Below are 25,719 nucleotides of genomic sequence, written 5' to 3'. Positions count from 1 at the left end.
TGGAAGACACAGGGGATTTCTTTGCTAATGTACAAAGCATTTTGCTGGATTCCATGGCTTTAACCTATCTCATAAATATAGGCTCCTCAGTACATGTCCTTGTAGATTTCCTGCAAGAGTGGGTGCAGAGAAGTCTCTGTCTCTGTCTTTTTGATCTTCTGCACCAGCTGCGCATGCTCAGTCACCAACTGTCGCAAGTCAGCCATTTTCTGCAGCAGCTTAGGGAAGAGGTATTGAGTGTCTGGGTGGTTGGCCTGCAAGTGGAACTCGAGGGCCTGGAGGATATTGTCTTGAATCTCCTCTACCTGTTTAACGTTCATCAGGCCGGGACGGTCTACAAAAGGGAGAGAGAGAGAGCACACAAAATTATTTTCCAATCCTTTACCTGTCTGAACACCAAGAGAAGCTCAGACTAGCCTGCTCCTCAGCGTGGCATTTTGACATCTGTAGGGAGTTTTCCTCATGAAAGAGCATTCAAACATGTAGCACCCTCTCTCCTGAACAAATGCAAACATGTCTGCTGCCTGAAGTGATCTTAACCGCTTGATGATGTGTATTATATAGGTTGGGGAAACCAGGATGAATTCAGATGAGACGTTTTGAGCAAAAGGTGGGTGTTTTGATGTCAGTTCCCCAAGTACAAACTATGTCTTTTTTCCGTCTTCCTGCAGGCTCCAATATTGTAACTTCTGCAGATTTTTGGCACACTTCGTCTGAATGGGAAATACCCAACTCTTCCCCTCAAAAATGTTATGAAAACAGTTGTGTGTAAGGCTATGTGTGACTAGTGCTGCATGACATCACTGAGGATGGTAACACATTCTATTCCACCCTCCCCACAATCTCTGGAGTAGTTTTCCAACTGTTCTAAAAAAGATTTCATACACACACAGAAATGCACAGAATGAGCACATACATGCAAATGTGCTTCTATAAACAAGAAGACAAACAGAGTAGTGCCAAGGCTGCCTTGACCTCTCACTCACTATTTAAAGATTTGTTTATTTTAAACCACACTTTACTGAGCAATGCTGCACTACAGCAAACATTTATCATTATTTTTACTTTAAGGAATGAACAGGATTTCTCCATGGCAAGGTTCATTTTCTTCTTCACTACAACTGCCTGTTAAATCAGTTATAGAAGCTGAACTGGGGTGTGTGAGATGTGGTACCAAAGACAAGGTCAAAATGGCCAAAGATCTCAACAGAGTTAAGAGAGATACTGAGGACCAAATAGTCATGGGAGGTAAAAGAGGAGAGAAAGAGTCAGCAAAGAAATAACAACAATAAGGATTTTTAAAGATTAAAAATGAAGAAGTGGGTGGTATCCTGAATGAGAAGAAAGTAACAAGGATGTTGTGGTAAGTGGTAAATTGGATGTGGATGCAATCCTATCCATATTCACTTAGAAGTTAGTCCAACTGTGTTCAGTAGGGGTTACTCTCAGGTAAGCTTGCACAGGACTGTGGAGAAGATGATTTAATCCTTTCTAGCTTTTTCATCCTGTCTGAATTGCCAGCATCACAATCGCACCTTCAAACTAATATTAATTGCCCTTAACTTAGCAGGATAATGGCCCAGTCTTCATCAGCAAGCTTTTAGAAAGCATATACCATTGCTAGCAAAGAACTCCCCCTTCTCACCTCCACACAGGATGATGGCAGCTACAAACAGAGACAGGTCACTGTCATCCAGCTCCAGGGCATTGAACTTCACAGCAAACTCAAATTTGGGCTCCATGATGTCACTGAAGGGCTTGCGCAAGCTGCGCAGGAACTCGCGCGTCACAAAGCCATTCCCATTGGCCACCAGGAGTCCATCCTTGTTCATAATGGAGGCCAGCATTGCAAAGATGGCCTCGTGCACCCCGTATTTCAGCAGGGTCACTTGGTCATTAAGGTACAAGCTAATGAAGCTAGGGATGCTCTTGGCAAATTCTGTGAGCTCCCGCACAGTTTCCACGGATGTGCACTGGCAGCGGTAAAAAACGTGGACGCCAATCTCCTTGGATGGTGGTATCCCATTCACTAGCTGTTTCCACACGAGACCCTTTTCCGCTTGCCACAGGGTATCCATGTCATGAATCACAAAAGGCTACAAAGAACAAACACATAAGAGTCAGGATTCTGCAGTGAGGAATCAAGCCACAGGCTGAAGTGCAGTGGTGGGGAAGCCCAGGCCTGAGGGTGACATGTGGCCCTCCAGATCTCTCCATCTGGACCTCAGAGCTCTGCCAGCCACCCCCTCACTGGCCCTGCTCCCCCCCCACCAAGTGTTATTGCTTGACTGGAATGTGTTCTTCAACTCTGATAATGCCTCTAGCTTCTTACGATGGCAGACAGAGAATATCTGAGTCTGTGTAGAAAATAGCCTCCTCTACAAAGGTCCCTAGCAAACAACACTGTGCTGAATTCATAGAAGGAAGAGAGGAAGAAGAAGGAAGAAGGAGGAGGAGGAGGAGGAGAATGGCAAACAACTTCTTTAAAATAAAATTATTGCTGATACAGAAGAAAGATTGCACTGAGGACTTGTTTATAATCAGGATGGTGAGGCACTATACAAAACTTCAATTTACTGAATTCAGTGAAGTTTGAAGTGAAATACAGAATAAGCACTTCTGGATATTTCAGACACCGGTTCCAATTTAGAGTAAAAAAACTTGGGTTCTGCTATTATTTTCAAGGATAATTACCTCCTAGGATGGAGCAGGATATAAAATGAAAGCTCATCTTACCTATCTATAGTTATTATGACACCTGTGTACAATGATAAAGAAGCATTTTTCAATAGTACAAATGAATATGTATCACCACTATTTAATAATGCTATAGGGATGCCTACTTTTTCAACTTTTCACCCTAAAATTTTCTCCCACCTTTTCCTGCATGGTAATGCTGATGTCTATATAGCTCGATTTTATAGTCCCCAGTGAGCTATATGTATAAATAAACTTCTATATTTCTTTTGGGAAGCCACATGGGATAGAGCCTTAAAAAGGAAGGGGAATGTGTTTTCATGGGAAACATTCCCTCAGTGGAATCAATGGATTATAATTTTTTCTTTTCTTTTGTGCATTTAGGATTGAACTCAGTCACCACCGTTTGCACTAACTAAAACTCTGTACAGGTAGGTAGCCGTGTTGGTCTGCCGTAGTCAAAACAAAACAAAAAATTAAAAAAATCCTTCCAGTAGCACCTTAGAGACCAACTAAGTTAGTTATTGATATGAGCTTTCGTGTGCATGCACACTTCTTCAGATAAAACTCTGTAGAATAATTTGAGTACAGAAAACTTCTGGTTATCCTGGTGATGTAACTCAGGTCACACTGATCACACCAGCAGCCTCAATATCAACAAAACACCAAGCTTTGGGCACAGCATTGAATCTCTTGGACTGCAGATGCCAAGAGCTTGCCTGGCAAGTTCTGCTCCACTTTCATCCCTCTGGGACTGAGGTACTCACTGGAGTGCTGCTGGCTTTCCCAGTCAGAATGCCTCGTGCCTTCTTTTTGGTCATGTTGAAATTTTTCAGGTAGGCGTTGTAGATGTGCTTGGAAAATACTTTCAGGTCAGCTACCTGCTGGTTCTGACAGGTGATCTCACTTGCTGTCAGTCCTGCCACTAACTTCCTTTTTTCAGCTTCAGGCATGCGGCCGAAACGAATGGCTGAAGAAACGTAACAAAGAAGATACTGTTAGGAGTCTTGGGCCGAAATAGCATCCCCATGTCTTTCCAACTTTTTATTTATTGAAGACATTTCATATTACACAATTATAGGTGGACGGGGAGGGAAACAAAAAATAAGAGTGTTAATTATTACATTTATATCCCTCTTTTTCCATCAGGAAGCACAAGGTGGTGTTTTGGGGCACTGTGCTCTTGCACAGGTCACGTGACTAATGCAAGAGCGCATCCCAGAAGATGCGCAACCCAGTTTTCTGCTGGGACATGTTGGAGGGCATGGTGGCACCATTCACATAACAAAAACTACCACAGAGATATCAACCTTTTCAAAAGTAGGGGGTCTATGGCTTGGCTTTTAAAAAATGGGGTCCGCAGTACTTAGCTAATTGGGAACCACTGTTCTAAAGACAAAACAAGGAAAACTAGACTGGAAGCAATAGACATTGACATGCCTTTCTTAGGCTGTGTCCATAACAGTCATTTCCAGAAGGAAAGATATGCAGGTTGTGCAATGATTCCAACCCATTACCTGGCTAATGATGACTGCCAGAGCAGCATAGTTAGACACTCCCCGCCCCCAAACACCCCCACCCACAATACTAAACACGTTGCCTACAGAAAACACAAAATTCCATATCTAGCTATGTTTTTCTTCCTGCATCTAGAGCTAAGGAGAGGAGAGGAGTCTCACCGTTGTGCGACATGCCCAGGGAGAGGCATTTCTGAAAGCGGCAGTACTGGCACTTGTTTCGGTTCTTCTTCTGAATTTTACAGCTCCGCTCACACCTCTCGTACTCCAGTTTCATACGGATTGTTCGACGAAAGAAGCCCTGTTGGAGAGCAGGCAGAGGGAGAAAAAAGAAACAGGGAGTTGGGTCATTGTGGTAACACAGCAGCTCCTTATAAAATGTCCCAGGATTGCTGTCAACTTGAGTCTCAGGACAGAGTATCGTTTTCAGCAACAAGCAAAGAGACTTCAGAACAATGGACCACACTACATGTTAACATACACATGGAGACGGACTGAAGGTAGGACAAAACTCCCAGCTTATGAACCGATCGCTTACAGACGTAGGCTTTGTATGGACAAGCATAACAATATTTGGAACTCATTTATTAAAAAATATGGTAGGTTATAAATAACCATAAATCTATCTGTATAATAATAACATTCATATACCTACATACTAGACTTGCATATATGGAATTGTAGTTGTCTGCATATATAGTGATATAATATACCTTTTATTTTTATTTCTTTATTCACGTTTTATTTTTACTTTATTTTGTTCAATTGAAATATTCTCCAAAAAAAAATTTTTTTTAACATACACATGGAGAAAAGAATGGTACAAGGAGGAAGAGAGCCTAAACACAATTGTCCCGTGTAAAAAACAGCAAAAAACAGACTTGTAGTCTCGCAAAGATCCAGCAGGGGGATATGAATAAACAAATCCAGCTTTTCAACATCCTTGTCTCTCTCGCTTTAGCTTCCCCTCCCCCGCCCCCTTTGGATAATTTTGGCATCACTTAGACATTGAATAACTCATCTCCTTTGGCATTCTGCGATTCCAACAGCCAGCCAAATGATCAGGAGCAGAATACGTTCACAGGTGTCCCGTGAAGTATGTCAGCCAAAGATTACGTCTAAAAGTAATGTCTATGTTCTCAAGGAGACCAGAGTTGATGGAGAATAGTGACAGGGAAGAAGGGCAGAGAAGACGTAAAGCAGGAAAATGTCCCAGGCAAAACTCCTGTGCATATTAGGGACAAATTCCAGAAGGGTGTCCACGTTAGTCTGTGGAGCGTAGGAATATTACTACCAGTCCATTTCAAGGGATATTGTTACTTCATGTCCTCAGAATGCAGCACCTTGTTAATACTGTTTGCAGAATAGTGCTTTTGTTCTGCGCTATCAGAATAAAGGTTGGTCTTATACCATTGTTCCAGTTGTGGGTTAGAGATACTTGGATCTTTAACCTCTGAAGAAAAGATTCTGTTTCCTTCCATAATTTACTCACTGAAGCCTCCTATAACCTTGTGAATAACAGGAGTAGCTAAAACGTGGCCCTTGTAGATCTACTATAACATGTGTATAAGTCATACAATAAATGGCTAATAAATCATGCTTTGAGGAATAAAGGGGCTAAAATAAATGCATAGTTTAATGCAGTTAGAACTCAAAAAGAAAAGCAGAAGTGAAATTTGGCACGTAATTAGAACTGAATACACTTGGGTCAGACCAAAAGATGATGAACACAGACTTTTCTAATCAATGTGCTTAGGTCAGGGGTTTTAGCAGCACAGACCAACACATTTCTAGGTTAAAGAAAGAAAAAGGAACTGGTTTGATGTCCTGTCTTGGGAAATGAGGAAATCTATTCTTGTTAGAAAAGGAGCAAGAAACAGGGCAAAAGTTTACCAACAGGGGAAGAGAACATTAAATATAAGAACTGGTATCTTTGTATTTGTTGCTTATTCTTTTGTGCATTGTAGTGGTAGCTTATTAAAACTTTATAGTCATTTGAATTTTCCTGATCAGTCACTGCCTGGTTTGGTTGGTGAAGAGACTCCTATGGACACTATAAATGTATGACTTCAAACACGGTGGTAAGAGTCTTGAAGGAGGGTGCTAAAGCCACAAAATCTAATACCTTCCAGGTGTTGTTAGACAACAACTCACAGGAACCTTGGTCATCATGGCCAATGACCTGGGATGATGGGAGTTGTAGTTCAGTAATATCTGGAGGGTCACAAGTTAGCCACCCCTTCTGCATAGAGTTTGTACATTGCATATTGTCCATACCTTGCAACCCTCACATGCATGCACTCCATAGTGGAACCCCGATGCCTTATCACCACAGACCCTGCACTCTACATTCAGACTTCCTGAGGTTGCCTCATCACAGCCCATTTGGAGTTGGTCTGACAGAGAAGGTGAAGAACTCTGGGAAAGATCTAGCAGGGAAACAAAAATAAGAAGTCATTGCATTGCCATTCTGCACCAGACACATAGCATCTCTACAACACAACTTCCTTACCCATATTTTCCCCAGATGCAACCAACCAGTTTGCATTTGTAAAGCACTGGGTTTCAGAGAAAGTCCAGCTTCAGCCTGTATTTGATGCAAACTTACCACTGTGCGTAACATGCTTGTCATTTTCTTCATTGGTTATTTCATCCTTCCAGTTCACAGAATCTAGCAATGCATTAGAATCCAGCAGTGCTATGGCATCAGAACCCACCCCCCTTCCCAAAGCACAGAAGGTTTAAGTGTTTGAAACCAACAGTCTTCAACACATGAGACCACAGAACTGCTGTTCAGAATGGAGTTTATTGCGACTGCTAGCAAGAGGATCTCTCTTCTCAGTTAGGGCATGTTCTGGGTGCCTTCCTATTTCCTTTTCATACCCTGGTCAGGCGAAATCATTTTTTATTCAGTAGAATCGCTGAGTCTTTGACAGCCTTGTTTTTCAATGAATTAGTTCACAAAAAGATCAAAAGAAGGCAACTCAGGTATCTCTACAGGTCACTGGCAAAAGCTATGGTGTAACACTTGAAAGTGACCAACATAAAATATTCAGAGGAACACTTTCCCACCATTCAAGTCCACAAAACTGAGGGTGGATTTACCCAAAGTTTGTGGCAGAAACACACTTGAAACCTTAGCCCAATAAGTTAAGTTAACTTGCCTTCCCTCACACTCATTATTACTTCAACATTCTTTTCCGCATCTGTTGAAAGGCTAATTCAAATAACTTCTCTTATTCTGGATATGTTCACACATGCCTCTTTATGTGAGACCAGCAAGTATTAATATAGTACCATATTAGCTTCAGCACTGTTTCTCTTAAGATCATGTCCAAACATAAGTTAAGGAGAGTAATTACAGTGGATTTCCCCCATAGGATGAGCCCAGCTGCCTTTGCCCTTTAAATCATAAATGACAGATTCACACATTGGTAATCTGAATCCTGATTTAGTTAACAGATTTACCCCTCCCCAATATTTCAGATCATCTTTTAAAATGTATTCTTTTGAAAGCAACACATGTCCATTTAGTAATTTAAAATGTTCATTCATCATCTATTTTTTGTTAGAGGCAATCAGTTTAAGAGCTGAGAAAGTAAACCAGGGATGGGAGGTAGGTGGGTTTGTGATGTAACAGGCACCAGCCAACTAGTGCTGTACGCAGGTAGCTGAGCCAGTATTCTCTGAACTCCCCCTTGAACAGAAAATTATTTGTTTGCACTCACCATATTCTACAGTTTTCACAAAATTTATTAATCCTGTTTCCTCCTGCTTTGCTCACTTTCAGTGAACATTGTAAAGTTCTGCTATGCAAACTCCCTTGCTCAACAGCAACAGAGAGGAGAGACAACAGAACATACAGTAATGAATTCCTGTCCAGGCTGATTAAACCATCTGTGTCCTGTTGCATGACTACTTGCACGGTTCCCTGTGCTAGGGGAGTTCAGAGCAACTGGTGCTGTCTTTGATAGACAGGATGTGGGTGGCATCAGTTATTTCATGCCTGAGGAGTAACGTGAAGGTGAGGCTTGGATTAGGTGCAAAGGAAGTGTAGTTTACAGAGGAGCTTCAGCAGAGAGGGAGCAATAAGCAGAAGAGAATAAGATAAATGAGGGTCACAGATAAAAACATTAACCTGAAATGTGAGAATTCCTTGCATGAGGAGTGATAGGAAAGCAGTGTCGGGGCATTAAGATGAGAGGAGGCATAATCATAGCAAGAGAGGCAAAAATATTATCTTAGTGGGGGTGCTCCCAATTGTCTTGCATATGAGAAAGCAAAGGGAAGCCGACAAGCAGAAGTCCAAACCAGAAATGACCAGCTGGTGACCTGTGGGCCAAATCCAAGTCCTATCTATGCCTGATAGATATCTGTCAAAACCGTGGATAGTTTTTACAACATCAGCCAAGTACTTGACCAAGAGCATCAATAAGAGGAAGCATCAGCAGAATGACCATAGCCTGGCTATAAGAAGAGCATTAGAAGGAGCTGAATATCACCCCGTGGATGTAGTGTGTGAGCGTGTGACAGTGAAAGGGAGCATGGGAAGAATGAGAGGCTGAATGAAAACACTAGAAATCCCATTTTCACCATGGCCAGTCAGAGACATCAGCAGATGCACAGAAGGAAAGGTCAGCAAGATGTTCAAACATGGGACTTGACAGAAAGTGAAAAGAGGGATGGAAAGAATAAATAAATTCAGGAGTCACGTAAAGGTGGCAGTTCAAACTGAAAGTACAAGCACGAACACACAGGGAGAGTATTGCAAGAGAGAAAAGGCTCAGAACTGAGCCTGCAGGACATCTGCAGGGAGGAGTGATCAAGAAGGGGTGAACGTCTAAACAGAGGGAGAAAAGGAGAACAAAAACAAAAAACCATAATCAGAGACAAGAGATAAAGAGTGTTGTGGAAAGGAAAAGAGGTAACAAGACAACTAGCTTGGGGTGGGCAATCAGCATAAAAGAATGAATTTGTCATATTGTGACAAATTTGCCTACTGAGGAGAAAGCTCACTGTAAAAGCCACCTACTGCTGCTTTAAAAATGTGTTGGATGCATTAGCCTGCTTCTCCAACCTACCTGTGTAGCTGATAGAAGGTGCTGAATTATCTGGTCCTTCATTTGGGTCTGAGGTTCCACCTACTGCCGTCAGTGCCTCTTCCTCTTCCTCCTCCTCTTCCCTGACCTCAGGTACTTCCTCCTTTGGCTGTTGCATAACTGATCACCACCCTTCAGTGCCCAGACTGCAGTCCCTGTCATAGCTCTGGCATCATCCACGTCTGTCTGGAAAAGGGCCCCTATCAGGCTGTTCCTGCTAGCCTTCAAGGAAGAGAAGGAAAATGTTAAAGAACATTTGACAGGGAAACATTGTGCTATGGAGTCTTAGAAGGCCAATGGACCACTGTGTATATAGGGATTGGTAATCTGTGCTAGGACTACAAGCTCTGCACTCAATGCAAACTAGGCAAATGTATTCCAATGACAATGTGCCGATTTTCACAGGCTTGGGGTGTGATGGCAAGGACAGCTGTCCTCAAACTCAAGGACAGAGGAGAACGGGCCACTCAAGGTTGTATAAGGAAAGGAATAGGAAGCTACGAAAAATACAAGTGCCTTCCCATCAGTCATGGGACAATCACTTTAGCCTCTGAACTGTCAATAAGCACAGAACTCTGCAAAAAATTACCCCTCCGCATAAATACAAGGTGCTCACAATCTCCAGAGTGTGTTCAGCATTTTACAGAATGTTTCCATATCCTGGTCACCTTCCCTCTTAAGACCAATTTACATTGTATCTGCTGTGTACATATTCCATTTCCTGACCTTCCTTAGGAATGGATTGCATGGACAAACAAGATACGATACAGGAAAGAACAACTATGGCCAGCAACTTTTCCCATAATCACACTGGCACTATTTCCAGTCACTACAATCATGGGAACTGCTGACAATCACATCCTTGAGTATCCACCTCATACATTATGTTTGTCCATGTGAGGGTTTGCTCAGGAATAGACTACTTGTATGTACATAAACCACACTGCGTAATCTGCCCCTCAAAGAGATGCTACTATTTCTCTATATGCTGAGGGATTTGCTATTCAATGCAGTTGCTGAGGCTGCAATTTGAAGCACAAGACCAGCAGAGGGTGGGAGGGCTTAACCCTTTCCTCTTAGTCTATTTTTCTGCCGAATGTCCTCCCCCTCAAGTTCTCCCCTCCCCAAGAGTCATCTTCAGATTGCTGCCCCAGCAAGCTGCATTATATGAAAAACAATAAAAGACTATCAGAACTGCTCATAACACATAGTAACGTCCTATGTATTTATGTCTAATTCACTCAGAAGTCTCTTCATTTTTGAATTTGAGCAATATCTTTGATAGAATTTCTTTGGATTTTAGCCTTAAAAACACACAGCCTTTCAATATGCTACAATGATGTAGCCATCATCATCCTCTGCCCTTCACTAGCAGGTCCCAGGACAGGTTACAACAATTTAGATTTTAAAATTAAAACAGAGTACAATCACAGGAACAGAGTGGGCCCTGAAAACACCTATCTCAGGTGTTGCAGGCTAGGGTAAAGAGGTACGTGTTCAGCATTTGCTGAAAGCTGTCAAAGAAGCCAGACGCACCTCTGTGGGGAGGAAATTCCACAACTTAGGGAATGCTGCAGAGAATCCATTGAAATTCATTCTATGCACAAAGAGTCTTGTGGCACCTTAAATACCGTTTTTTTTATTGTGGCATAAGCTTTCATGGACTAGAGCCAACTTCATCGGATGCATATACAATTTGGTGTGAAAGAAAATAAGTGTAAGGCTGAACAGTAAAGAAATGCAAAAATTCAGTACAAGACCTTAAAATGTATGCAAACTGACCCTTCACAGCAGCAGTAATTGGTGATAACACAATAATATTAGCACCTATAATCAATACCTGTAGTGTGAAAGGCAATAATTGTTCTCCAAATGAATGGAGAAGCTGCAATTCAGCAGTTACCCGAGGATTGCGTACATGACAACTGTTTACTCAAAGCTGCTTTTAGGACCCCGTCTGCAATATCAAATCACTTTAAACCACAGATTTAAACCCCACAGATTTATTTCTGCTGTGTAAGGGCTTTTAGAACAGCCCCACCTGCCACACATGCATACTTGTCTTTGGCAAAATACTCATGCCGGTATGGATCCAGTACCAGAATGGAACAGCTAACTTTGCTGGGAAGTTTTGCTGAGAGTTTTACCATGGGCACACAGCTCTACTTCTGTTACCTGTTTTTAATATTTATTTATTTGTTTCTTTATTTAATTTTTAACAAGTCAGGGCACAAGGACCCTCCTGGCTTGAAATAAAAATGATTTAAGCTTTCTCCTAAAAGTTAATAGAAACTGGGACAAACATCTTCCATGGAGAAGTGACTTCCAAAGGTATGGGGCTACAGCTGAGAAGGTCCTGTCCCCGGTACTCATCAACCTAACATCTGTCCTGGATGGGCAACAGAGATGGGCCTCTAGAGCTGAATCCCTTAGCATGCTCATATAAGTGCAAATAATCCTTCAAATATTAAGTCCTTCAGCTCTGAAGAATGGAGTGCAAAGGTAGGAAACTATTGCAGGGGGTAGGATAAGCCTTCTGGTGTTAATCATATTTTGGTTGTTAAAAGGCTAGATGAGCACTCTTTTACTAAAGTAATGGGGAGAACTCAAGCTCTTAAAAAGCATGCTTAACACAACAACAGATAAAACTTCTAAAGAGATCATAGAACAACATAGTCATCACAGGTCGGGACTGATAGAGCTCATGTCACAGGCACTGTAACATGCAGGACTAACAGTCATGACAGACAGGCTGCAGTCATTTGCTCAAAAAGTACAACATCCCTGCCAAAGAAGCACCTGAGGAAAGGCACATGGATCGCAAGAAGCAAATGAGCAAAAACTTGTTTGTCTCACACAAAAATGATAATTTGGAAAGGGGGCTTTAATATTCAAACAATTGAATATTTACTTAAATTTATCTAGGTTAAGAGCACCATCCCTGCCAGTTAGGCTATGGATGTATGCACTTAAGAGTGGAATCTTCACTTGCTTTTGTAAGACAGGTTATATGAGTTGAGGGAAGCAGATACTGGTATGCATAGACGCAGTTTCACTTTGCTTCTGAAGCAGTTTGAAATCAAGGTGTTTGCAATACACTTAAATTGAACACCTATATATTTGTACAGACGAAGTAGGTCAAAAAAGAAATCCGTGGAAGGAGAGGCATCAAAAGGTCTCTAGAACTGACACTGTTTACTGGGTCCCCAACACACTTCATTTATTTACAGGAGTTAATAAATCCAGCACAAAATTGCAGCTAGACACTTCATGACTAAAACACAGACAGTATCAGACAAAAGACGCAGGCTAGCTATCAAATTTCAATCATATACTGAGCTGTCAAAAAGTAGCTACCATGGACTGATTACTTGCTGGAGTCACCACCTCTCCAGCTCAGCTGGGATCACACCACTTTCGATGATGTTTTGAGACACCCATGCGCTGAGACACCCAGCTTAGGTTTATTTTTATTCAACATGTTGTAACCAATCCTCCTTTTTGCTGCCAAAATCACTTGAGTGCTTTCTTACTGTAAGCAGATGTTGAGCCTGATCCAGGCACAAGGAGCAATAACAAGAAGATCTGCTGTGCATTCCTGTCTTGCGACAGGACGACAATCAAGCCACACCCTCACCCTACCTAATTGAGCAAATGGGAGTCAATTGTAATTAAATAATAATAATAATAATCAACATATACACCATGAAATAAAACTGAAGGATAAACAAAACAAAGCAAAGTAAAACAAAACTGATGGACAGCATACAAATACCATGCAGAAGACTTCACTGCTATTTATAAGCCCACCTGCCTTATACTGTAATCTCAGTGCAAGATTCCAATATATTGATCAGACTTAGTGACACTGGTGTTAGTTATTTCATAGCCAGGTATGCACCTTTTAAATTCAAAACATTGATATATAATTGTTGTGCACTTAACCCTGCAGCAGAAGCTGCTATCCGATACAACAGAATGGTACCAAGCTTACAAAATATGCTATAATGCTGGGGAAAATATTCAGCCATTAAGCAATCAGTCCCTTGTATCTGGGCAGTGGTACACTGATGAGAACAAAATCTAAATTCCCTATTATAGAAATGTGCCTTCTTTCTAGCCTGACCTTCCTAGGGTTGGATCTAGATACATCAAAGAAGAGTTTCGGGAAAACGTGTTGTAAATTTTGTATGAGAAATCGTGTTGGCAAAAACAGGACCCCACAGCGCCATCTGGTGTCACAGTGTTATAATGCATATAATGCATATACAACACATATAAAACAAAAACGTTGTCCGGTAGCACCTTAGAGACCAACTAAGTATGTTCTGGGTATAAGCTTTCATGTGCATGCACACTTCTTCAGATGCATGCACACGAAAGCTTGTACCCAGAACATGGTCTCTCAGGTGCTACTGGACAATTTTTTTATTTATTTCGACTGCGTCAGAGCAACACGGCTACCTACCTGAACATATAAAATGCTTTTTCTTTACCAATCTAGCTGAGATCTAAGTTTTAGCAGCCAGCCAACTGATCATATTATCCTTCTGTCTGCTATGTTAAATGATTTCTCTCTAAGAATATTCACACCAGTGTTCTGCCTTCCAAAGAGGTGAAAAAGAAACATCTACTGGCTGGTTGCTGATGCAAAATGATTTGGTGGCACTGAGCCCAAACCTTAGTAGAAAGGTTGTATCACTAAATAACATCTCCTCTAGTAGATATTATCTGATTTTCTTCCTAGAGATCTACCAGCTAAAAAACTAAGGCTAAAGTAAGATATTGAAATTGAATTTCTCAGAGTGGACAACTGAAACATGCCATTTTATCAAGAGAAGGAAAACGTATTTACATATACTTAATGCTCTCTACAGAATCCTAGCTCATTACCAACTAGCAAGCTATCCATTTCATAAGTAAAATAACATTTCATACCCAGGTCAATGCAGCCAAACTATCATTGCAAAGTTTCCAGACAGAACTGTAAGATGGGCTAGTTTCCCATATCTTCCTGTTTCTTTGATTAACCATACCCAGAATGTCTAACCCAGGAAGCAAAGGGGGAGGGGGTAAAAACACAGGGAGTTGAATCTCTAAGGCCCTGCCGAAGGACGCCATACATACTGCACCCTTTTAGAAAACTAACCCTGAAGAGGAGTCTCGCCATGAGAAATCACTCTCATTCTTTTGTATCTATTCTTTTTTACAAATGCATCACCATCATGATGAAAAATAGCTGTAAGAATGGCTTTCCACTGAATTCATCCCGAGTCAAGAAGTGTGCCAACTCATGCAAATAATCGGCAGCTCCGTTCGTTGTGAGCATTGCATCAATTCTGATGCCTGGCCAAGCAGGGATACTTAATGCTCAAGCCCCTTTCTTTCTTAGAGCAATTAAGTTAAAAGTGGGGTGTGTGTGTAATTAAGAAAACATCTTTTTATAGTTAAAGAAATAAGGGGTTTTTTGGGGGGGGGAGATTGTGCAGCATAACACTGATTTCTATGAGTAAAGTTTTCTACTTATCCACTCCCCCTTCCCCTGTCCTCCAGAATTGCAGGCAGATGTTTGTGTGAATCTAAAGCAGAGGTTTGCTGTATGAGGATTCAGAGTGCAAGAGAGAAACAAAAATGAAGTATGCAATAGATGGAGAGGCAGCCTTTTGGATGCTAATCCTTTTGCCTGCCTTAGGGATGCTGTTTCCATGCAGCTATTTCAGTGTTTCCTGGAGATCTGAGCCAAAGAGAGGTTTTGAAATCTGTGTTCAAGGCTAATAATAATAGCAAAGCTACTTCTAACAATAAATGTACAGAACACTCTTGTTTCGTTCACACAGACTCCTTAAAACAGCTGGAGAAAACTGAACATCTCTTTGGTGTAGGAGAGCTCAGTTATATCAGCTGGGTTGCATCCTGCTACTTTTATACATTAAGAACTCACAGCGCTAAGTAGCACTCAGTTAATGGGAAAGTTCTACATTAGAATATGAGAGATCAAGGAAGTTGTAGGAAAGCAATCATATAGCTATATAAAAAGCTACAGATGTAAGTGCTGAAAAATAAAACTGACACCCAAATCCTCCCAACTCTATTTCTAAAAGTGACTGTGTGAGACACAGTGAACAATCTTAAAAGCATTTCAGATCCTTGAGGAAAAGTGTGGGTGCATTTGTATGTGTCATACAAGCACAAACACTTGCTTCTGCCCGTATTTACAAAAATAAATGCAGGATCACTTCTTTTCTTGCTCAGAGCTTTAGTTCTATGCATTTAACTATGTTAGGGATCAAAGAAGGTGCCTCCCAAGGTTCTGCTCAAACAACATTTGTTTTCATTTACAGTGAAATCATGTGAAAGAAGTGAGAAAAATAATACAGCATGCTTTTAAACAAGTGAAGAGAGCTCCCCTTTAGTGCCTTATAAAAGGAAACTGAGACCCCATTCACATGCAGTGTTATCCTTGGCCCTCTTCCCCACACTTGCACTGTAGGAAATGGCACACACAGAGGAAAAACTATTCACTGTAGTTTGAAAGTAATGAAGTGAATCCGGTTTTTAATACCTGCATAAAAAATGAATGCAAGACGTTCAGGAAAAGCATCTGGTGCAGGGTTGAGATTAAGCTAGGCATGGAAAGGCATATACTAAAGCACATACAGTCAATCCATTTCCAATTAGACTTCTCTCATCTTTAAACTCCATCAGAGCAATGGGGCTTGGGTATTTTATTTTAGAAGGATTATGCCCCTGTTCACTTTCTTTACAATATACCGGGACTCGAATATAATGTGCTGTCTCTGCTGCATACAAATCTATTCCTTTCAGTAAGCCCAAAACAACATTAAAGCTTGCTGACTGCTAGCTATTTAAGTAGAACAAATATTGTCCACCCACTTTGAGGGATTAATTTCCCCTATGAAAAACAGTGCGTGTCAAACCTCCAGGAGCATTTGGTGCAACTTTAAGGCTCATGATCATGGCTACCTTCAGGATCCTGGTTCCAGATTTCTCTGAAGATCAGTTGCTGGGAATCACAAGCAGGAGAGTGCTAATTCACTCATCTCATGCTTGTCGGCTTCCAGATTAGAGGTATTATGGTTTCAATCAGGAATCCTTTTCTGAAAATAAAATTTTCAGAATTTTGGGGACTGTTATCTCACCTGCACTGCAGACAAAATCTGCAACACTGCTCAAGTCTCTGGTAAAAGTTCACACTTTGTCCTAAGCTGGCATCAGTTATAAAGCACACAATCCTAACACTTAACAATATTTCTCATTGAAATCAATGAAAGTTACCTTTAAACAAGATGCTTCAAATCAGGCTGCAAGTGTTCCGCATGGTTACTGCGCCTATAACGCTTTATCCAGATCTCTGAAAATCCCATATTCATACAACTGTGTTTTTGTTGCAACACCCTGCATTCCGAAGATGGCAGGGGGATTTGTTTCCTGTGGAATTAGCACTCGCTTAAAAGCCTCACCCATTTCAGCAGATGAAAGCAAGACCAGCCGTCATCCTAAGTAAAGCTAACACAGCAACTCGGAAAGCAGCTGTTAGCAGTAGTAAGTAATCAAAACAGAGTGAAGGAAGCAGAGAGCAGCACAAACACAAAGGAACATTGTGCCCATAAGGCGATTCAGGGGTTGGCTCCAAGGACACAAGATGAAAGGGTGTGTTTTTTTAATTGGCTATATAAAATGAGTGGGGAAGGGAAGCTTTCTGCTACTGTCAGCTAGCAGCATTAGGATAACAATTGTGAAAATGCTCCAGGGAGGCTCACTCAAGTTCCCAACAGACTGTGCCCACATCACCAACATCGTGACCAGGACAAGATCTCATTTAAGAGCATTAGCGTTGAGAACATTCTCCTCCTTCATTCTGTCTGAGATTTTAGCTGCTCTCTCTCTCTTTCTCTCTCTCTCTCTCTCTCTCTCTCTCTCTCTCTCTCACACACACACACACACCTGTCTTTGGCAGATTGGAAACTGAAGCCACAATCAGCATTTCTACTGTCAAAAGAAAGGTGGTGGGAGTCATCTGCTCATGCCACTAGTAAAATCAAAATAAAGTGCAGATGCAGAAATTCATGCTAAATAACTGTGTGGTCTCTCTTCAATAACTTTACCAGCCTAGCTAAGCAACTTTTGCATATGTTCAATTGCTGGATTTTGACTCACTACCTCCTTGAAGTTCTACAGAAAAAGAGAATATGTGTAAGTATTTGTGGCTCTTACTGTCTCTTCCTAGTATTCTAGTATTGAACCTACTGCTAGGTTCAAGCAGACACTCTGCATGCCTCCATGATTCATGATCTTTCATTCTATTTAGTTCATTAAAATACACATAATGCCCGTTGTTAAGATGGCTCAGCCAGATGCTGTGCTGGCTGGGGACCTCAGGTTATGGACCATGATGGAGATGGTGGGACTCTTGGGCCTACCGCCAGTGCAAACATGGATATTGACTCTGGGTAGCCTGCCCACATTGCTCTCAGTAATCAGGGGGTTCACTCCTACTTGAGGAAGCCTGAGACAAGCCTACCCCTCAGGGCAGCAAATCACGACTGCACTCAGTGCAGAGGCCAACCAGGAGGGCCAGCAGTGCCTCTATGCTCAGGATGCTCATGCTGCAGCCCATCCACCAGCAGCTGCTCCAGCTTTTTCAGCCGCACCTTGGCCAACAAATGCTAAACTTGGTTCATGTACGCAACCAGCCTTGGGTGTTGGCAGCTGCCTTTCTTGCCATCGCATTCAATCTTTGGTCTGAAGTTTCGGCTGCTGTTTTTTTTTTAAAAAAAACTTCATTATGTAGAGCCTTCCCACTGCTCTTTGGCTATTGCTAATCTTGGACAGTACTTCCAAGTACTTCCTAGTAATCAGTTTGGCTGATTGCAGCAGGTTACAGTGCTTCTGTGTCGTCGTCGTCGTCTTCTTCTTCTCTGCTTCCTTGGGCTATACTAGCTTCCATTCAGGTCTCTATTCTCATTTCCTCCAGCTCCTGTTCCACTTCCTTGTAAATTGTAACTTGGACTGAACAGTCAGCATTTGGTTATTTCATGCCTAGATTACCTTTCATTGGAAAAGTCACTTGCCTTGTTACTGTGATCTTGCTTTCATTAACCATATTTCTAAAACTAAGAGGTAGTACAGAAATGTTTATATAAATAATATGCACAATCCCTAGTCTGGAACACAATGAGACTTTCCCTTGAGAGAAACCCTGATTCCAATTCCCTTCCATATTGACACCAGGCTGACTTTGCTAAATACTGAAAGCTGAATTTTGAGGAGTGCAGCCACCTTATTTTATTTTATTATTGTATACCGCCCTATACCCAGAGGTCTTGCTCCTATGACTTTAGCAGCAACACACAAACATATTTAAAGAGCTGATTAAGTTCATGCCAGGAAAAGTTACACCTGCTTAACTGTTCACATCCAACTGTTTCTAAAAGCACTGGAGCAAGGCCAGTAAAAAGGTTACTGTGTCTCTCCTGCGGTCAGCCATCTCTTTCTTCCTCTGAGTGGAACTTTCCTCCAAGTTGAAAAAAATAAGTGTAGACTTGGCTTCAGCAAGGCAATGTTTGAGTATGGCCTGCCTATGGCGGTCCCATTTTGCATACTTCACAGTATTACACAGCTCAAGTTATTGTGACACATGTACCTTTTCTGTCTCTGAGTATAAACCTCATGAGAAGAAAATTTAGCAAAGGGGGGCGGCGGTGAGAGGACAATAATCTCTACAATGTTTACAAGTGCAGTGGGTGATAAGAGACTGGTGACCCTCTGAGGCTGATCATGTTTTCAAACCAAATCCCCACAACTGATTTTCTAGTCAGCAATCTAATCACTCCCTCCACTAGCAAACTCAGATTCTGAGTTTTTGTGCAAAGTCACATGCTTTATTCACTACATCTATGCATGCCCAGGCAATATGTATCTTATGGGAAATAACACAGAAGTTAGATAGCTAAAATGTAGCATGGAATGTTTCTTCTAGTGTGCCGCTTTTAATCACCATTTGCACAGGAGTATTTTAGAATCTGCCCAGTTTACAGTTTCAGGATTTGCTGGCCACCTCTGCAGAAATTCATTTCTCACATGAAATGCTTAACATGCTTTTCGTGATCCTTCTGCTTCACACAGGAGCCTTTTAGCACTGTCTCCTACTGCTCTTTACCAGGGCAGTCCCTATATTCTGGTACCTTACCTGCCCCATTTTTGCTTTCGGATAAGATGATGGAAAAAGAGCTGTGGCTCAGTGGTACGGATCTACTTTGCATGCAGAAGATCCCAGACCCAGATTGGCTTCAGTAATGTTGCCCCATCATTGCCCCACTGAAGTGAATAGAACCCAGTGGTAAGCACCAATCAGTCTAGGGGACAGTGACATGTTTCAGGTTGCTACAACAGTAGTCTAAAATACATGTAACCCCCCTGTAGACTTAAATGCCAAAAGTTCTGAACTGAACTTGCTTTTTTAAAAATATACTTTTTAAAGTGCTTATGATCTGTTTTCGGATTTCCTGGTGGACTAGCAGCTGTTAACAATGCCCTCTACTCAAGTGGCACAGTGTTTTGTGAAATAACTTACTATTAAATTATTCAGCTCTTCAAACATCTGGCATGACAGTATGCCTGCATTTTTCTCACCCTATAAAATTAGCACACACTGCTAATTTTAAGTATGGATTGAGTCCATTTAAATCTTTAAATTTGTAGTTACAATATCTGGCATCAGTACACATTTTATTTTTATAAGGTAGTTTGCCAATTGAATGTTTCTGTCCAGGGATCTGCACTAATCCAGCTGGATCCAATTTCCTCCTTTCCCCCCAATAAATTGCATATTTTTGTTACAACACTTGATCCAACCAACAGAACACCCTTTTCACATTATACGTTGCATTTATATAGCATGTATCAAGCATTCAAAGCCTTTAATGTGCATGAGCTCAGGAGTCCTTAAAACTTCCCAGTATAGTAGGCTAGCACTATTCTCTCTTTATTGCAGAAGGAGAGACAAAGAGAAAACAGAGGGTTCCCCTATCGCTCAGGTGAGAATTCAAACTGGAGACTTACTGCATTAGAATAGCCTTCTTAAGACATTCTGCTTATGTGCAAATAACAACATGCAAGTGGGGATGAGAATGCTAAGTTCTGATTGCCCTGTCCATATTTCCCTTTACAAGGGTAATATTCTTAAAAAGCTGTAGGGTGGGGTTTTTTTAATGCTGAAAAAATTGGAGTGCTAAATCATGTAGGAAGCTTCCATGAGTACAGGAGGCTTTCTGCTTCAGGTAGCAGCTCATGGAGGCAAGAAGGATGGCAATGGCAAGAGCTTAACACATTTGTCACTCCCGTGTTGCTTTTACAGCAAGAGTAGAACACCTGGAGGGGAAGAGTAGCATGAGGCATTACTCCTCAAACTAAATGGAGTACTACTTCCACTATGTCATTCTTACAACAACGCCTTACATCTCTTTGTCTCACTTATGCATTTTACACGATTTCCCTTTTAACCTATAAAGGGAATGTCTTTAAAAGCATCCCTTCATAAGGTATTTCTTATGACCAGCACCCATGGCAGATTGCGAGGTTAACAGTGGAGTCCTTGGAAACTCGGAAGAAGCAGCCCAAAGAGGAAGCCATAAAGCAAGGTGAATTAATGGAGAAGAGACACAATATAGTAGGAAGGCCTGGTGAGCAAAACCTTGGTGCCTCAAAAGTTTGGGACTCAAATTTAGATTTTCAAAGACTACAGAGGAGCAAGCACCATTCTAGCAGGACATCTATTTCAATTTGTACTCACTGCCATTAAAGTAAGGCCACATGTTAGCAGTTCACTACCTACTTTGTGTACACAAACATATGAGGCAGCAGCCAATTCCCAGAACTGAATTTACGAGGAAGGGTCAACAGCTAATGAGTTTATACATTGGTTTATGCCTAGGTTTTATTTTTATTTAAGTTTTTCAGAAAAATAATAATTCCCATTTTTGTTTTTCCAAGTATATTATTTTCAGGTTTGTGTATGAGAGCAGCTGCCACTGTGCTCTTTTGGTACTGTCCCAGACCTTCTCAGGTGGCAAAGCATATCTCTTTGGCAGACAACCAATCATACTGGCTGTAAAACAGGAGGCGCTGCTAAGTGCATGCTACTGCTAGAGATAGCCAGAATGTCTGGAACGTTTCCCAAGGACATTAGACCATGGAACAACATCCCAAGGAATAGGCAAGTTATGGACAGGAGAAATAAATGAATCCTACAAAGCCCCTAGAGAAATAAAAACAAATGATCCTGGTTATTTCCCAGGTAAAGTACTACTGCTGGGTGTGTGGGATTGTGTGCCCATGCAAGATAAATAGATTGCAATTGGATGCAGAGGATTTTATTTATTTAAAAATATTTCTAGACTACTTTCTATTTAAAAATACTGAAGTGGTTTACAATATTAAAACATTAAAAAACATTTTTATATGCACACATATTAAAAATTCCAGGCTGTATGATCAGAAAATGCAGAACCAATAGGTGTGTTTTCAATAAATGCCAGCAGCATGGATGGCTCCCATTCAACAGTCTGAATCCAAGGATTCTGTAGTGCAGGGTGGTTAGGGTTAGGCTCTGCCCTTTTCCCCAGCTCTGTGCTTGTGTTATTCATGTATAGGTCATAGCTGTGTAGAGCAAGTGCCCCGATAAAGCATAGCCAGTGTTCGAAACTTCCATTGTTCTAGGCGCCTTTTGCAACAGGGAATTTCTTTAGCTCGAGCAGTTTCTGAGCTCTGGGTACAGTACTGAGCCTAAGATTTCAGATTAAAACTGCAGGAGGACCTTTTTCTGCCTCCCCACTTCCAGCTACTGTCTGAAGACTAGAGAAGAGACCCTCTTAAGGATATTAGGTGGGTGGGCAGGGGAAGGACTAGACTACATGAAAAATGAACATACAATTTTAGCTGCAGTTCATTCATTTTCAGCTTTGTATTCTTCTTATAAAAAAGCAGGCCTAGACATTCTGTTGTTGCACCCATAACCTAGGATTAAGGTGCCATTTAGCTCATAGCTTTCATATCTCAGTTTCTAAAACTGAGCATAGCCCTTCCATTTATACAGGATCTCATGCACTGGGCTTTCCTTACTGACAACCACACACAACACACAGATCTGTTCCTGCCTTTTCACAGCCATTCAACAGAATGTGACCGTTCTGGAGGTCAAGCATCTTGTCCTTAGCTGCTAGTCCATGTCAGCTTAGCAACTATGAACAGACAAGATGGAAGCTTAAAATCACAATTGTCGTATCTGGCAACGTCCTTCCATTAAAGGAGTGTTTGCTCTGGCAAGTATTCCCATCACAACCTTCCTCTGGCGGCCTGTATCTGGTTCTCTAAATCATAAAGTCTTTGTGTTTGCCGCCTCATCCAGCCGACCAGCAGCAACAAACTGATCACTAGTGCCACTTGAAATAATAAAATCACCACAATAGGGTGGAGAGCAATATTTAGTACTCCATTTGAACTTGGAGACCATCCAAGAAGCACCTCCCACCAAGCGTGGTCTCCAGCAGATTTAACTGTGGCTACAATCTGGGCAATCTCCCTATTGCTATGCAGAATCTCAAGTGCAGCATTTTCACCCATGTCTTTGATTTTCAACAATTCCTGCTTCAGGGAGGGGTGAGAAAGCAGGTTTTTCAGAGTAGAAAGGCCAAGGCCTAGAGAAATAGGCGAGATTTCTCGATACAAAGAGGGGTAAGCCTTCATGTGCTGCACAGTCCAAACAGGTACCCGAAATTGGAAATCACAGCCTACAAGCACACTAATATTGCAAAAACAACGGTTAATATAAGGCAGCATAGGCTGGATAACCAGACCATTAATGATTACAAACTCACATGGCGTTCTTACACAAATACAGCCCTTCCCAGTATACACAACAGTAGAACTTTCTTCTTGGATTACATCAAAAGAGCAGTGGGAACTATTTACAAGCTGAGGAGAGAAGCATTCGTGGTGTTCTTCTAAACTGCTGTCATCACATACAAAGCCCAAGTTTTCCTTTTTCACACAACCTTGCACATTAACTGTTTGCCAGTCACCATTCCTCATCCATGCCCACCTATTGGAGTCCCTGGAATACATGACCAAATCCTTGTCAATCTGGAATCCCAAGGGGACCACTGGATAGATTGGGATGATCTGGGTGGCTTCTACGGTTATTAAAAATAACCGCAGCATATTCTGGGCAGAATCATAAGATGCATTTAGCAACCTCCACCAAGCCTCCAAGGCTATTTCTCCTGAAGTGAGCTCTGGCCGAATTAAATTGCTCACCTCCATGGGAATGTTTCCCGCTTTGGCCTCTCGAATCATTCCCATGACTACATTCTGTGTGATTGCTTGTGCCTGTTCACATGCTAAAGCCAATGAAACATTGCTTTGGAGGGACTGGATTCCAGACACAATCAACATGCTGTCCTCTTCTAATATTGCTTCCCAGACTGGAAGCACTTTACTGATAGCTTGTGGTTGTTCTGTGAGCTGCAAGAGAGATTTGGTTAATGGAGCAGTCAGTTTCCCTATTTGTTTTGTGGAATATGAAAGTTTATTAGCCAAGACTTCTATGTTGGCTGCATCTATGAAAGAAAGACCTGCTCCTAGGGGCCCAAGCCAATCCATCAGTTCTCTTTTAACCCTTTCCCCATGATGTACTCCATCCCACATTTTAACCCACTCCATCCAACCTCTGTGGCTGACTCCGAGAAAGGGAGCACATTGAGGTGCTCTCTGTGACACATTCAAACCCTCAAAATGAATCTGCACCTCCTTTAGTGAGGTCTGGGGGTGCATGACAATTTGTTCAGGCTGATCTAATTTCAACACATGAGACCCAATGATGGGGTTGGTCAAACGGCGAAGTGGGAGGATGTCTGTGATCAGGGGATTAAATGTAAGAATTGTTTTGTTTTGAGAGCCAAATTCTACCCGGTATGAACCTTGCTCACTTATTTCCTCTGTGATGGCAACAAAACCATAGAATTTAAACCTAATAGAGGACATTTGTTGGTCACAGTGTGTCCCCCTGATCGGCACCACCCAGTCTGGTGGCCCCTGTTTAATTAAGTCCATTCCGTTTAATTCCCACTCCTGAGATTCCCAATTAACGATCAGGCGGGTGATGTTCTTTCCGGAGGGCGAAATCAAGGACAGCTGGAACTGATCTCTAGGAAACCTAGTGTTCTGGGTTCCAACAACAGTTCGCAGATGCAGCGGTGCACCAGGTTTCCATAAAGCAGCAGAAACGAGGGCAACATCACATGAACCATCCTGGATGCTGCTGCTTCCAGCTGAACGAGAATCCAGGTGTGTAGGCAAAGGTCGGCAAGAAACAGGAATGCGGACACTTGAACTGGCCGTCTGCATGCTGTAACAAAAATGTCCAACTTCTCCACTGGTCTTGAGGGTGCAATTGGCTATGTCTCTCCAGTGGCAGCTGACTGAGTCTGAGACGGCATGGAACATGTAGAAGCTCTGGAACACTCCAGGGTTGGATCCATTGGCGTACAATCCATGCATGCGACAAAGCAACCTTGCTTCAGCTACTCCTCCTTTTGGCAGACAGGCCCACAACTTCACAGGGATGGCAGACACATTCGGGCTGGCAGAAACAACCATCCATCCGTTCCCCAGGAACAGCAGCAAAGGCAACAACATCCTGGAAAACACCTGAGAGAAAGAGAACAGAAAAAGGATCTCCGAAACCCCAGTTGCCTGGGTATGCATCACTACTGTAACTCCAGTTCTTTGATGAGGCATCAGTGACAGGTGCAGTATCCATGAGAAAGAAAGGACTACTGGTCCAAGTTAGCAATCAGAATGGCTACTAAGTGATGGACTGGATTCAGATTGAGACCAAGAATCCTGGGGGTATATATTTCTGCTCAGAAAACAGGTTATAACAAGGGACTAGTGGCCCACCTGGAATACATGCCAGTGGCACAAGCCAGCTAGCATATTTTACTTATTTTACTAGCTTTCTTCCAGAATAATATTTTCCAGATTTAGTATCCAGAAATCAGGGGATTTCTAGTGACCCAAGAGTAAGAGATGCTTGGCATCCCTGAAAAGAGAAGAGAAAGAAACCTTTTTATTTAGTTGTCTACACACTTGGCATTCAACATGGAAATTTTTGGCCGTAATGCTCAACAGACAGTCAAAGAATAGCAAACCAATTTCTACTTTAATTATGAAATTTAAAAACTTTCCACTTCTCCCAACACTGGAAACTTCCACTCTGCATATTCTGGGGCACTTCAACAATTATCAGTGTTTAAATGCTTGTTTTTCTTTTCTTTTTTACTAAGATGGCAGGACAATCCAGAAGGTATTCTGAGCATGGGGATAGA

General features: G+C 41.8%; 1 protein-coding gene and 1 long non-coding RNA gene across 12 annotated transcripts in view; one reads left to right on the top strand and one right to left on the bottom strand.

Annotated features, from left to right (window-relative positions):
• The window catches only part of PPARD (peroxisome proliferator activated receptor delta), a 98,940-nt gene continuing 73,221 nt past the window's right edge, over positions 1-25,719 (bottom strand). For 6 of the 11 annotated variants that reach the window (XM_053393085.1, XM_053393086.1, XM_053393089.1 and 3 more), the window contains one exon: positions 21,815-25,039. In XM_053393085.1, coding sequence (XP_053249060.1) covers positions 22,667-25,039 — 2,373 coding nt within the window. In that variant the 3' untranslated portion in view covers positions 21,815-22,666. Of the gene's footprint in view, positions 335-1,645; positions 2,097-3,464; positions 3,668-4,376; positions 4,516-6,491; positions 6,644-9,295; positions 9,536-21,814; positions 25,040-25,719 lie in introns of those variants that run through there. The other 5 variants (XM_053393094.1, XM_053393091.1, XM_053393092.1 and 2 more) reach the window with 2 other exon arrangements.
• Positions 2,465-6,214, top strand: LOC128416045 (uncharacterized). Its single transcript, XR_008331121.1, has 2 exons — positions 2,465-3,128; positions 4,351-6,214. It is a non-coding gene; the product is annotated as an uncharacterized LOC128416045 (long non-coding RNA).

This window comes from Podarcis raffonei, chromosome 6, assembly GCF_027172205.1.
Source record: "Podarcis raffonei isolate rPodRaf1 chromosome 6, rPodRaf1.pri, whole genome shotgun sequence".
Taxonomy (NCBI): domain Eukaryota; kingdom Metazoa; phylum Chordata; class Lepidosauria; order Squamata; family Lacertidae; genus Podarcis; species Podarcis raffonei.
This window is presented reverse-complemented; position numbering and strand designations above follow the sequence as displayed.